We start from the raw sequence: 15,225 nt of genomic DNA, 5'->3' as shown, positions 1-15,225 counted from the left end.
GCATGCGCACTTATATCAAGCACACCTAACATAAACACAAACATTTACCAGCATGACCTACATTTTTATAGGCTTTTGCTACATCAGCTTGAAGCTAGGGTTGCGCTATTTTCAGTTTATATCAAATATTTAGCTGTTTTTAATCATTAATTTTGCTACTTGTGCCATTTTGATTATTTTAGCTAGCATTTTGCTACATTTAGAGGTAGCTATAGGTATTTGCTTCTTTTTGCTTCAGAACTCACTTTCAGCTCTCATCATTCACTCTTTTTCTCAGTAAATTTCGCTGTTTATTATTATTATTTATTTATTTATTTATTTATTTATTTATTTATTTATTTATTTATTTATTTATTTATTTTACCACCTGGGTGTTTGTGTCCTCACAGACAGTCAGGCTCTTATTGATCCAGCTGTGGGGAGAGGCCGCTCCCTCCAATCAGACTTCGCTTTCATCCCATCGCACCATAGTGTTCTCGCGCGCTTTTTTTTTATCAAGGCGCATCCTTGTTTTCATCGCTTCCCAGCGCCATCATCCACCCACCCGCCTATCTTTCCATCCAGCAGCATCAGCAGCTCGGGCAGATGAGGAGGAGGAGGAGGAGGAAGGTATAGCGCCCACTGCTGAAAAATGAACTGCGCACTTTTATTTCCTCGCAGGCTTTCCGATCGACCGCCTCTGATCGACCATCTTCCATCTGATGGTGGACGCTGCTGCGGGGAGGAGCGGGTTTCTGTGCGCCGTCCTCCCCCTGCCTCTCCAGCCTCCTCCATCCTTTAATTAAAACGGCGTCACATGCAGCCGAGGAGCGCCTCAACGCTGCGGAGGGAATAATGTGTTGTGATGAGGGTTTGGATCAGTTCTGGAGGGCAGCATGCCTCGGCTGGAGGACGTTTGTTTTTTTTTTTTTTTTTTTTTTACAACATTTATCCTAAATCTGTCTCGTTAACATCAGTTTAAAGGTAAGGGGTTTGTTCACATCACTCTATTTATGAGGTTTGAATAGCTGCAAATATACACTCTGTTATATATTCAGCACCTGGAGTTGACAAATGTAGGAAGTTCTCAAAGCTGCTGTGTGTCTGTCTGTTCCTGCAGAGTCTGCAGCCATGGGTGAGCAGAGGAGCCTGTCTCAGCAGGTCCAGAGTGTGGAGAGGAGCGTGGTGTTCCTCAGACAGGAGCACCTCTCAATGCTCCACGGCCTCCACATGGAAATCCTGTCCCTGCAGAAACGCTGCTCAGGTGAGGGGAGGAGCACCTGCTTCAGGTGTGGCAGAAAAACCTCCATCGCAAAGAAACAACTGATTTATCACATAACTGTAAGATATTTAAAGATTAACTAACAGGCTGCAGAGGATTAGAGTAAATAGCTACAAAACTGATAGCGTTAGAGAATTGTTTTTCGGTTTAGGCTGCTGTTAAAGTTAATCAGTTTAATCTACATCTGTTCAGTGGCTCATGAGCTATTCTGCTAACAGAAAGCACACGTACAGACACTATTATCTGCTGATGGAAAAACAAAACAACTTCTTTGGTTTATCCTTTTTAAGTATTGTTTATTTTAGCTTTTATTTAATGACCGTCTCGTTGACCTTTGAGCTTCAGGCACAGGATTTATTTCAAACGGTTGGAAACATACTCAGTATTTTTCTCATCATATTTTATAACTTTAATCGAATCCATTTGGCTTCCAGACAAATATTTTTTGTTTCTATCCAATTTTAGCAATCTGACTTATTAATATCACTTTGTGTTAAAATAAATTTTAAAAAGTACATGAAATCTCCTCAGACCCTTTCTTTGTGCACATCAATTAAATACAGACAATAGCTTCATGATGGTTTCTTACTACACTTCCTCTGTATGACATCATTTCCTGTCTGGGGAATAATGAATGTGCTTTCTTTGTTTGATTTCCCACACTTATAGGGACATTAGTCACAATTAGTTTTTTTTTATTGTTTCACTAAATCTAAATCAAATTGAAGACAAGTGAAATAAATGTCCCTACAAAGAGAACAGGCTGTTATTTTCAGACAGATGTGTGCAGATTCAGTCTGAAGAGTTTGTTAATCCATATTAAGCGGATTGTGGTGCTCAGAGGAGAGCATAAAGGGGGAGGATGTTTGTTTTGTGTGTGTGTGTGTTTGCCGGGGGATGGCTCGGTGCCAGTGTTGTGCTGAAAAAAACAACGAAGCCCTCGTCATTCCGTGGTGCTCACATCTGCAGACAGCACCATCCTGAGGAGAGACTTTCTACTTCTTGTTTCTATCTCTCTCTGCATTCATCCATGTGTTAGAATCACAGATTATTTATAGCTTGTACTGCACACTTCTGCTTTTTTAAATGTCCCTCACCTTCTCCTGGGGAAAAGCATGATTTGTCAACAAACAAGACGGACGAGATTCATTTGATCTATTTATTTTTAAATTAAAATCCTAGCATTCCTCGAAGAAATGCATAATTCTATTATCACACACTGCTTTTTATTCCAAAGTTTTAAACTAAAATCAACTGATGAGAAGAGATGGAGTCATTGTTGTCTTGGTCGAACATTGTAGACATTGATTGTGTTTAAAGTTTGTGTTGGGTATGACTCTCAGCTACTACCTAAGCTTTAAGTTTGACTGAGCTTTAGCCAAAACAGCAACAAGACTATCTTGGTTTATATCTCAGGCAGTGGCGGGTGATATTGCATTTTTCACATGGAATGATAGCTAAGTTTTCTGAAGACCTTTTGGGGGAAGTTTGGCTGTTTTTTTTTTTAATTCCTTTTCTGTCTCATTCTTATGCCTGACCATGACAGGAGAAGAAGAGTTTCTGTTGCTTTTGTTACTCACAGTAAACTCAGCTCAGTCCTGAAAGCCCTCAGCAGCTTTCATGATGTCGGTCATTAAGGTTGAATTTTAGCGTTTTACTCTGTGGATATTAAAGCAACATACGTCAAGTCAGGTGGGACAGATGCACTCAGGTTGTCTTCGGACACAGTAAGGTTGAGCTTTTCTTTTGTCTGACTGACATCCTCTGTTATTGTTCTCTTTCCTGGATTTCCAGGATGAAAGCTGTGCTCATGTCTCCTTCAGCCACAAGCTTTATCTGTCATATTATGTTTTCATTGTCTCTCTCTGTGTGTGTGTGTTTGTCCTTCAGGATATTTTCACAGCGTTCTGCTGAATCGATAAAACAAAACAAAAAAAAATACCTTTTAATGCTCGGTTCAGCTGTAGGAGATAAGACTGACCTACAAAGCGTCATGCACGCAGGATGCTGCAAAGTGCTGAGCGCTTCAGATTCATTCTTTGACTGTTTGAGGAACATTTGCCACATTTTGCATTCAGCTTTGCTTCATGTGCACCTCGGGATGGTTGTTTGTGAAGGCAATTAGAGAGAAAAAGCTCCTGCAGTTTTACTTTAACAGCAGAGAAAATTAATGCTGAGAAATGAGACATGTGTTGTGTATGAGTCTCAGCTACGACCACATCAAATTTTAGCTCCATATTTATAAAACTGAGTGAATTGCAAACTTTGACTTTCTAACGTCAGTCAGCTGTGACGGACACCTTGAGTTGAGTTGGCTCCAAAGCTCCAAAGAGTTGTAGAGGTTCATCCGGTAATCATTTCTTGAAAGTTTAATCAAAAACCACATAGTGTTTCATGATAGTTTGCTAAAAGACAGTGTTAAAACCAAACAATTAATTTATGTCAGTGTGAAACAACTAATATCTTACCTGTTGTAGATGGTTCTTTGAATAAGTTAAGTTTGGAGAAACAGTAGTTGATGATGATGAGTTGATGAACAGAATGATGCGTAAAATGTCACCAAAGAAGGTAAATTTGAGCTTCTTCGGCTGTTTGGATAAAGGCTGGAAGTTTTTTTTCCTCCTCTTTCCTCTTCATGTTTTTTGTTTATATCATATTTCCAATGAGAAGTATTTCTATCTGAATTTTAGCTGTAAGAAAATAAAAACATTTCTCGTGTTTTAGGCTGTAAGTCTCTGGGATGCAGTTTTTGATGTCAAGTTTGAGATTTGGTGTCAGATAAATTATTCACGAACTCACTGCAGATGTGCCGCAGCCGCGTGAGCGCGTTCTTTACAGTTTGAGGAACGCTGAAAAAAAAAAATGGAGCTGTTTCATTTGCAACCCCCCCCCCCCCCCCCCCTCTTGTGTTTTTCCAGAACTGACGAACGAGGTGAAGGTAAAACCTCCAGGCAGGACTCAGATCGGTATGCACTCATTTTCACCTCTTTTCTGCATGCTTTTGTTGTTTTCTATCCTCCTTTTTTTAGTCTAAACTCTGTTATTTTCGTCATTCTTGGACAAAAATAGTATTTCAGTGTTTTTATGTTTGCCTTTAGAGCTTAGTCATCCTCACCGCTCTTCACCTGGCCTCCCAGTTGTCCTTCTACCCTCCCACCCCCTCTTTCCCTCAGGGAACACATTCCCAGTGGTGGGATGTAACTAAGTACAAGTACTTTCTTGCTGTACTTAAGTACATTTTTCATGTATCTGTACTTTACTTAAGTAGATTTCATCATGGGTACATTTTTCATGTATCTGTACTTTACTTAAGTAGATTTCATCATGGGTGCTTTTTACTTTTGCTCCACTACATTTTACATTAAGTATCTGTACTCCACTACATTTCTGTAATGCGTTGAATTACAAATTACATTCATGTCATGTCGCATTGCTTTTTTTCATTAGTTTGTTTGTTTAGTTTGAAAGTAATCAGTGGCGAGAGGGGAATTTCTCTAATTGGTCCATTGAAGCAGTGCAAAGCAGGAAAGTACCATTAGACCCTCCTTCAAAAAGAAAAACAAAAGTGGAGCGATTCTGCATCACCTGGAGCAGCAGCAGCAGCAGCAGCAGCAGCATGCCCACAATGGATTCCACAACGGAGGAAATGTGCCACTCATGGCCTTATTTATTCAAGTTAACTGGTTCAAAAAAYGACTTGTYGAGATTTGATAAAGGACGATGGTGGCAAATTTACAGCTTCTGTTGTCACGATCTGTGATGATGCACAGAATCACACCAAGTGTGAACAGTGTCACAGAGGGTCAACACAAACTGCAGCATTGTTCACTAAAATCACACACCATTGATGTATTTAAAATATACAGTACATAGACACACTTCATAATATTGTAGACCATTAGGGAATACATCAAGCAAGTACGTTTACTTTTAATACTTAAGTATTTTTAAAAGCAAGTACTTACTTTTACTCAAGTAAAAATGTTGATGTGGTACTTTTACTTTTACTAGAGTACATTTTTGTCTGTTTATTTGTACTTTTACTTAAGTACAGTGTTTGAGTACTTTCTCCACCACTGCATATTCCCATTGGACCCCCTCCTTCCTCGTTTCTGTGGGTGGGGAAACTCTCAGTGTGAAGATGCAAACACACCTTCAGCTCCTGGCCTATTGGAGATCAGAACCATTGTCACCGAGCGGAGAAAGAGAATTCCAAAGGAAGGTGGGGTTTTGCAATTCAGCCCCATCTTTATTATTATTTTTTTCTACAGCTTCCAATCCATCATTGCAGCAGCTGTTCCCCTCCTAACATCACACATCGATCCATTCCCTTTTTCCCTCCTCCTGCTCTCCAGGAGGTCCCGGCGGGAGTCTCAGCTTACAGCCTCTGCTGTGGCATGAAGGAGGCTGGAAGATGGAAGAAGAGAGAAGTAAATGTGAGGATATGGTCAGTGACAGGCAAAGAGGAAGGGCAGAAACATGAAGATAACATTTCTATAGTTAGAACATGAGCTCAGATCACGAGTGGTGGTGGACGACAGAAAACCTGCTGCTTTCCTGTCCTCCGATGATCCAGCCTGGACGACAGCAGGAGAAGGAAGAAGAAAGGGAGTGGGTGTTGCCCGCTGCCTTTTAAATCAGAGTTTTAAACTAAAATCATGCAGGCAGGCACTTTTTGTTTTGTTTTGTTGGATCAATAATGATAAAGATCACGTTGGTGGTCCAATTCAGTTCTGATGTGGACACACAACACAAACAAATCTTCATTCAGCTGATTGCAAAAGTCAAATTTGAAGATTTGTTGACTCCGTTAGCTCCATTATCTGCTTCTTGGCCAAGGAGGAGATCCACACATCTCTTCCAGCTCTTCTGGGAGGATTCCAAGGCGTTCCCAGGCCAGCTTAGAGACTCCTGGGTCTTCCCGGGGTTCTCCTCCCAGCTGGACATGCATGGAACACCTCGATAGGGCGGCGTCCAGGGGGGCATTCTTAACAGATTTATTCAGTAACTGTTCCATAAAAACCCAAACATGATTAGTTGTAATTTTAYATTCATGTTTGAGATTTTGCTGCTTCTTTTGTGTGTTTGTCTAGAATCTGGGTGCAACATGTCACAAGCTACGTTAAAGTGCCTGTGACCTTCCAATACAAAAAGTCAAAGAAAATATCTTCATATTTAGGAAAATTGTCGTAAAACACATGATTTAACCCTTTTTGTCACATAACTGGCCTATTTTCCTTTGAATTTGGCTCGGCTAAAGTGAAACAGGAAGTGACATCAAAGGGGAACTCTTTAAGAAAGAAAACTCTCTGGTCTTTGTTTATTAAAACTATGTTATTTGAACTCTGACTCTTCATCTCTCTCTTATAGGGACTAAAATTATCTAAAGAAACATCAGAAATTTCCCTGCTGTCTGTGTTGTCAGACGTAGCAAAGCTCCATTTACAGGCAGACATTCCCCTTTGACATCACTTCCTGTTACTTCACATACAAATAACTCARTAACTGTTTATCTCAGTGGTGTGAAATTGCTTTTGCAATRTGTTATSCATRTTACCTTTCCAAAAGTGCGTTCMTATTTTCACAAAAATAGGATGTCACAGGCACTTTAATATCCTTACTTTAAAATATTTYTACAATTCTCTCCAGATATAATTAACTTTGTGAGCTGTTGTCTGTCTCTGTGTCAGAGTTACAGGAGGAAGAGGAGATCCTGGAGGCTCGCTGTCGTGAGTTGGAAAGCCGTCTGTCAGARCAGGAGAGCACTTTAGGAGAGCTGCGTAAGGAGCTGGGCCACAAAGGGGCCCTGGTGGGGGCCCTCAGAGGCAACCTCAAGGAGAAGGAGCGACATTTCCTGGAGGAGCTGAAACGCCGYAGCCACTGCTCCACCGTCCTGAACACGGAGCTGCAGAAACAAACCGAGGCAGCGGCGTACCTCTCCTTCCAGCTGCATGCCGCCAGGCAGAAGCTGCACCAGCAGCGTCTGCAGCAGAGGCAGGGGCTCTTCAGGGCCAATAGCCAGGGGGTCCAGTGCTGCGTCGAGCAGAACCCCCCGCCGTCGGGAGCCTCCCCTTCCTCTCCCGTGGTCAAACCCAAGCGTAAAGGCACCAGGKCCTCCTCGAGGGCGGAGCGTGCCCGAGAGTGTGTGCCCATCGAGAAGGTGACGGGCCCCGCGGAGCCCACGGCCATGCCAGACCCCGCGCTCTTCCTCCATCCTCGCAGGCTCCGAGCCCGATCCAGGCCCACTGGGGCTCAGAGACAGCCTCCTCTGGGTCCAGACAGGGAGGAAGAGGAGGCAGGAGGGGGGCCGGTGGAGGCTGAAGCAGCCAGACTGTCTTCAGCTTCTGCAGCAGCACCCCCTGCTGCTCAGACGAACGCAGATTAGTGACGACCGTGGCTGTGGTGTCAGACTGTTAACGCTGCTGTTCTGCTCCTGGACTGATTTTAGCTTCACCGTAGATACTATTTTATTATGTACTTTGATATAACCTCCAATAATATAAAGCAAACATCAGTACGTTGGTACATCACTTTGATGATTAAGAAGATAGTTCAGAACTTTTGACAAAAGGATTCTGCAGAATTATGAACAAAAATATCTTACCTGGTTCAGATACTCTAGCTTGGCCACCAGTTTTTAAATAAATAACAATAAAAGTTAGTGCTCTTATTATTTTACACCGTTCTTTGACCATGACTGATAGCGAAGATTTTATAGAGTGCATAAATACATGGTGGTGAGAACTATTTATTGAAATATGTGATACTTCTTAAAATTGTCTCAAAGATTGCAGAGACTGAACTGGATTGCTATTTTCCTGGGAGGCTTAGCAAGGAGGTCTTTTGCACAAAATATGTGGTTTTCAGACGGTCCGCTTCAATTTTCACATATGTACTTAACCGGTGTGAGGACGCCATAAAAATGTTTCACCCTTTAGAAAAGGACTAAAAAGACCATTCCGGACCACCAGCATCCATGTTTACAGTATCGCCAATAAACAACATGAATAGTTTAAATCACCACCTATTTATCTACTTTGTACAGGTTGTCAAATAATGTCAAATAATTTAATTTAAAAACTACAGAGAATTTCACAATTCATGTATTTTGATCAAAATGATGAGCTGGGAGCAGAGGCAAAAATAGATGGCTGCTGTTTTGAAAGAACTCCAGTTACAAATATGTCAGAGCATTTTAAGATAAACACTTGGAAAAAAAATAACAACTTTACATCAATCAATATCAGTCAATAAATAACCTTTATTTAACCAGATAGAAAACCCACTGAGATCAGGAACTCTTTTACAAGGGTGACCTGGTCAAGACGTCCGCACGACACATCACAGAGTGTATCAGAGTTTAAAAGTTTACATTGGCATTTATTTTACATTACATGAAATTTTGTCAACGTTTTCAAGCACAAATAGTGGCAACAATGCTCTCTGGTCTTCACTTAGACTAGCCTTTAGCTCATCATTCTGGAGCAGGTGTCATTCAGAGMGCTATCTACAACAGGTAAGATATTAACTGTTCATAACCTTGTCAAAGAGCCCAAAGTCAAAAGAGCTAAACTACCCTTTCAGAAGATTTGTTTACACTGCTGTTATATGCTCCATTTGCAGCAGAGCCTTTAGTCCCTTTATGATTTAGTTTGACCGTGAACGCAGACATTTAAACTGGCCTTTGAGCCCTTGTGTGCGACCCAACCAACTGTGATCCTTCAAGACCGAGCATAAATCAGCCCATCTGTCCCCACGTCCTCCAACTGAGTCACAGCTGAAAATACCAGAGGAAGGGAAGGTTATTGATCAGAAAAAGTAGCTTACAGTTATTTTTAGGCTTTTTTTAAACATTTGCACAGTGAAAAAGGCAACATTTCAGCCATAGAAAAACTTTGCAACMTTTTTAAGCATTATTTATCAGATAAATCTTCACGCTCGGATGTTTCAGCTTCATTTCCAAACAATCTGGGATGTTAAATGTAAATACTGACAAAATGCAATAATTCATACATTGTTTAAACACAAACATTARGAGACAAACTGTTTTAAAGTAATTCTCACTTTGAATTTGATGTCATCAACACATGCACTGTAACTTTATAGACAAAAACTAATTATGTTTCTTACGTAGAGATTATCGCTTTTTTTGTTGTACTTTGAGCTATAGGTTAATGTGAATTTTGACTCACCCTGTATTTCTGCTAGAGAAAATGCAGCTGTTAGGATTTGTTGCTTTTTATCCTATTTTTTTTGCAGAGAGCTTTGATTTACAGAAAACAAATATTTGTTTTCTCGATTAAGACTTATATGCATTTTCCAATCCTTTTTGATTAAAAAAATAGAGTTTAAATAATTTCAGCATCATTAAATTCCCCTTGTTCATTTCACAAAGGGACTGTGAAATGATGGATGATAAATAATCTGCAGTATAAATGACACAACATCACAATTTTACCACCTTTTGTTGTATTAAAATAATTTTAATCTACATGTCAGGTTAGAATTGCAGAAGTTTGTCTCATTGATTTTGTCAAACAGCAATCTGTTAGAAAAAACTTTTTCCAAAGGGACATAAATGCCTTAATACAGGTCACTTATATATGCAGACAAAAAAAAAAAAAAAAAACATTTACAGGAGATCTTGCTCATGATGAAAAAAGTTCCTTTCACAAGAGCTTAGGTTGTCAAATCTTGCTTCAGAAATTAACAGTAGCTCTAAATTTACACCACAGTGCCTGTTTTAGGTGAAATAACATTCTTCCTTTGTTGTTTTAGCTTTAAAGGACAAGGCCGCACTCAGATGATAATCAGCTCTGACTCGTTGGACCCAGTGTTTTTTCTCAGGTGTGGTTTTTGTATCGAACACACATACACACGCARTGACAATTTCTCATTGTGTGTGGGTTTCTTTTTACCTCAGGAGAAYAAGTAGGGGGGGTTATCAGGAGCTTGTTAAGGTTTTACAGTTTCCTGTAGCTGTGTGTACACTGTATGTACTCTTTTCTGTCATTTGTTACCAACATCCTGCAGCAGGTGCCCCCTAGTGTTACTAAAGATCTAGTTCCGTCTGTTTAATGTTGGACAGACGTCTGATGCTATAGCTTGCATATATCACCTAAAGTATTCCTCTGTGATTGCTGCCTTATTATAGACGACCTTCATTAAAGAAGATAGACTGTGTGGAGGTAATGCATTTCTTTGTCAAGTCATTTTATAAAAAGGACTCATTGTGTGGGGTGTGTTAGGACCAACTTCAAATGTGAGGATTTGCTCTTTTTCTGCAATCAGCCAATCAGATGTTTCGTTCTGTCTTTCACAATAATACAGCAATATATTTGTTTCCAGCCATGGGAGAAAAGAAAAGTCTTTCAATCCTGGGGTTTGACTCTTGGCCCACTCATCTTTAAGAAGGTTGCTTCAGTTTATTGAGCTTTGCAGATATTTGTTTCTGCAAAGCTCTCTGTTGAGGTTAACTGAACCGTTGTTGTTGTTGCACATTTACTGATTTATTTGGGCTTGCTGTCCTGTTTGATGAGTGAATGTGGTTCGAGCTTCAGCTGTCAAACCGATGGCGTTATTTGACTCTGAAATCCTTTGGTCTTCAGGGGAGTTTATGGTCGACACTATGACCACAAGGTGTCCAAATCATCACCCCTCCACCGCCGTGCTTGATATTATGAGGTGTGGCACGGTGCTGGGCGCTTCTCTTACAAAATTTATGTTGAATAACAAATGACATGGTGGAATCTGCTGTGTGTTTTATTCTCATCAGGTTAGTTGTAAATCATTTTAGCACTCGGTAAAGACTCGATCGTTTTTCATATCTCCTGATGCGTAACACCCCAGAACTGAAAGGGAGTTGACTTTCTCTTTTTTTACCATAACGGTCCATTATTAATAGTTTTTAGCAGTTTGAGGATGCCTCAAGTGTTAAAACAGATTGATTTGTTTTAATATTCTGTCATCCTTGAACATGTTAGATTTTGCTTCATATTGATACAAGAGTTTAATGGACTGTTAAATGCTGCTCTTGTGTCTTAACGAAATAACAAAGTTATTTGTTTTACCTCCAGGGGAAAAACTTAGCTCCGCATGTATTTTTTTCCATGTTCATTTTATTTTGTGTTTTGTAAAAATWCAAACGTGACAAGGGTTTTCAGTCATCTTATTGTTGGTTACTTGTTAGCATTAGTTTCTATATTTCTGCTCAACTTTGACAAGACATCACACAGTAAAAGATGAAGCTGTTGTGCTCAAACCAGAAACTTTACAGCGTTAGATTGATGGAGTCCTCAGTATATCACTCAACCTGAACTCCAAACCAATCAGGAGGCTGAAGAAAACTAGGTTAATGTAGCTCTTAGGAGACTTCCCACAGATCTTAAAGTAAAGATGAAGTAAGGAGACGTCTTATTAGAGATGTAATTCTTATTAATATTCAAGCTACCCTGAATCTTCACAGCCTGCTTTGATTTGATATGTATCACACAGATAGCAAACAGAACATTCTTTTATTTCGCGGTCTGTAAACCTTTAGTCCTGACAGAAGTCAGCAGCAGCGACATTTACTTTTGTCTAGGTCTGATTGTTATTGTCATCTGTATGTTTTTCTCCACCAAGCATCTTGTTTGTCATGCTATGTGGTTWCTAGCAATAATGCTGTGGTACTCAATGTAAATGAAGAGTTTGGTTTGGGGGAGCATGAAGCACTGATTGCTGCACAGACACGATGCTGTATGCAAAAATGAAATAAAGAGGAGGACTGCTGAGTGTGACAATTGCTTGAAAAAGAGTTTGATTTAATTGAAAGTTGATTTTTTTTATTATAATTAACAAATAATCCAGAGTTTATTTGATTTTTAGCTGACCAGAAAAGGACCTGAGTTAAAAAATGTTATAAAACAATAATTGTACTTTCTCCTAAAGCTAAATATTCTGAACAATGTACGCTTTCATTATGACAAAAAGCTGTCATTCTGAAAAAAATGCATATTATCTGCTTTTTCCATTTTACAAAAAAACTTTATCTGCTTTTTTTAGTTTACAAAAAAAAACTCTAAATATTGATCAAATTTGTTCTTCATCAAAAAGCGTCTCCCCAAAGTGTTAAGCTGAAATGTGCAAAAAGCGTTTCTGAATAGTTTTGTCCGTCGCGGCTTCCCGTAGACCTACTCCCGGTAGGAGAGGACGTTCAACGCAAAGGCAAAGAGGTCAAGAGGAGGAGGAAGGAAAACCACGTGTGTTCACTACCATGTACCGCTCTGTCCTTCCTCAGTAGACTTGTTGTAAGCCTGCACCCCTTACATGTAGCCACGTCCCAAAGAAGCAGATTCATCTCGATTTTGCTTTATTTTAAAGAGAGTCGCACACGGAAGCAAAGCTGTGAGGGGACATTTTCTGTAGAAACACTGACTGCCGAACATGGTGAGCAAAACAGATGACATCCCGGCGTCAGTGCCTGACTGTAATCCGGTTGATCTGGCGGATGAACCGGTGGATGGAGCTCAGGACTGCAAAGAGACCAGAAGGACACGTCTGAAGGATTCCTGTGGTTGTGGTAAGTGTGCTGCAGAGTGCACAAACAAACTGATGCTAATCTATCCGGGCTTCTGGGTGCATCAAATTAAACATACAAGTACAGGTAATATTCCTGTTATAGTATATCACCTGCACAGGACTGTAGGTAACCAAATGTGTCCTTGGCTCTTTTTGGTAGCGATTCGTACAAGGTTTGGCACATGACTATTCAGACTAACCCTCACCTGCTTCCTCTCACCTAAAGTTTATTGGATGTTGCACCAAAATATGTATTTTATCAATGTTTATTTCTATGTCAGTACACTACTTAACAGTTTACACTAAAAACAACGACATGTTACTGCTGTTAGAGGTTTTATTCTGACACAAGAGCACAACCAAGCAGGTTAACCCAAACACATTAGCCAGTATGCTAACATGCTGGTCCAGGACATGGCAAATTAAAAAAAAAAAGTTAAAACACAAAACGATGCTTCTATTCTGTAATTGAATGGGTGTCGCATCCCATCAGGGGAGCTTTCTCAATTAAAGAAAAAAAAAGTATGGGGTTTGAAGTTTTTTTTTTAAACAAAGTCAAAAGCTCTGTTATGCAAACTAGTTAGCGTGCTAACGTTAGCCAGCGTGCTAGTGTTAGCCAGCGTGCTAGTGTTAGCGCACTGACATTAGCTATTTCGTTCAGTTAGCTCCCTGACTAGCTAACTAGCATGCAGCCGCGCCTGTTTCTTCCGACAGACAGTTTCAAATATTGAAGCAGCTTTGTAAAGTGGTGTTTGTCTCGGGATGAATCGATAGCACAGCACATGACTGCCTTGAGTTATCATAATCGCATCTGCCTGGCGGTGTTGAGCAAGTCTCACCCTGACGCATGTTAGTTAACGGCGTGTCACAGAGTGACTGACAGGAGGAGACTGAAGGTCACCTTCAGCGGAGCTTCCCACAGGAGCACCGAGGAGGGGGGATCGAAAATATACTTTATTTTTTCACCAAAGTGGTGTGTGTGTCCTGATAGCCTGCGTCACAAACGCGTTAATTCGTTTTTATCTGTGTTAAKTTCGCGTCAGCTGCTAAAGGCCCGGGAGTAGCCCAGCGGCTAGCGGCGATCACCGAAACCGCGTCCGTCCTACCCGTCTAGGATGATCGGTTTGGCTGCTCCCGGCTCGACCGGGAAGCGGAAGCCGGTTGTAGCAGGAGTCATGATGCACAGTGAGTGAGAGGGAAGGTTATAACACACCAAGAGTCGAGTAAAAACTGGTGAGTAACATGGAGGGTAGAAGTTGTTGTAAGCGCTGAATGCTGTCGGTGGAGTCAGATGAGACTGACCTGAGATCAGTCAGCCGCTGAAGTTTAAACTTGCAGAAGTCACTGCAGTGTGTGTGTGTGTGTGTGTGTGTTTCAACCGGTTTCAACCTTAACTTTCCTCCGCCACAGCACCTCACTGGTGTTACATTATAGGTGAAAAGTTGTTTATTTTACTTTAAGTCCTGTTGTTATGTGAAAGGATGATCACTCCTGTTTGACTTGTAACTCTAAAACTCCACATTCAGGAGCAGGACGAAGCTAAGACGAAGTCAAATATTAGATAAATACACAAACCACAAAAATGCAATCAACTTGTCACTTGATTTATAGATGTGGGATCAGTGTGGCCTAATCATTTGCTTCACACCTCTATAAAACCTTTCTCTTACTCCKTAGACAATCACGAGATTATAATGTTTCATTTTGTTAATCTCAAAATGTCAGTTAACTGAAAGCAAGTAACCAGTTTGTGTCACTATTGTGTGTTTGGTCCAGACAGTTATTAAACTAGTTAWATAGTCATAAAATAAATCAGTGCTCCCAGCCTGCTGTAGAAAATGTCTCTTTTGGATAAATAACTTTATATAAATGATTCAGTCACATGTTGATGAAGAGTTGTAATGGGACAGCAGTGGGTGGCGGAGCAGACACTTTAAGGCTCACTTTCAATGACTTTAAGGAGCTTAATGTTCGTAAGTGTGGCCTGGATAATCCAGGAATCATTGACACTGGCACGGTTGCTCAATTCAACTAAAATCTTCTGTTGCAATAAGTCTCTTTGTAATCAAGCTGGTTGCTGTCATCATTCCTGATTTATTGCCTATTATTGTTATTATTGAAATCTCGAGGACATTAAAGTCCACCAGTCTTCACATCTTGTGGTCCATCTATTGCTTGAGAGGCCTTGCGTGCTGTTTTTGTTTTCAGGGTTGTCAGACTGGTTAATATTGCCATGGTCCCCATGTCAAGGGCTGCCGAGTGGGTACCGTAGATGTGTGGCTGCAAGCAATATTGTGTTTCAACAGAGCTGGGCTGAGGTAATTAACTATACAGGTCCTTCCCAAATACTTAGCATATTGTGATAAAGGTCATTATTTTCTGTAATATACTGATAAACATTAAAC

At 40.5% G+C, this 15,225-nt stretch overlaps 2 protein-coding genes across 3 annotated transcripts in view; both read left to right on the top strand.

Annotated features, from left to right (window-relative positions):
* Positions 1-395: 395 nt before the first annotated feature.
* Positions 396-12,039, top strand: ccdc92ba (coiled-coil domain containing 92Ba). Its single transcript, XM_014005306.1, has 4 exons — positions 396-963; positions 1,100-1,243; positions 4,180-4,227; positions 6,952-12,039. The coding sequence occupies exons 2-4, from the start codon at positions 1,111-1,113 to the stop codon at positions 7,644-7,646; spliced, it is 876 nt and encodes a 291-aa protein (XP_013860760.1). The 5' UTR covers positions 396-963; positions 1,100-1,110; the 3' UTR covers positions 7,647-12,039.
* A 384-nt stretch (positions 12,040-12,423) lies between these two features.
* Positions 12,424-15,225, top strand: part of cluha (clustered mitochondria (cluA/CLU1) homolog a) — a 22,258-nt gene continuing 19,456 nt past the window's right edge. The window contains exon 1 of one of the 2 annotated variants that reach the window (XM_014005304.1): positions 12,424-12,821. In XM_014005304.1, the coding sequence (XP_013860758.1) occupies positions 12,686-12,821 (136 nt within the window). In that variant the 5' untranslated portion in view covers positions 12,424-12,685. Of the gene's footprint in view, positions 12,822-13,331; positions 14,054-15,225 lie in introns of those variants that run through there. The other variant, XM_014005305.1, reaches the window with a different exon arrangement.

Source organism: Austrofundulus limnaeus, unplaced genomic scaffold, assembly GCF_001266775.1.
Source record: "Austrofundulus limnaeus strain Quisiro unplaced genomic scaffold, Austrofundulus_limnaeus-1.0 Scaffold29, whole genome shotgun sequence".
Classification (NCBI taxonomy): Eukaryota; Metazoa; Chordata; class Actinopteri; order Cyprinodontiformes; family Rivulidae; genus Austrofundulus; species Austrofundulus limnaeus.
This window is presented reverse-complemented; position numbering and strand designations above follow the sequence as displayed.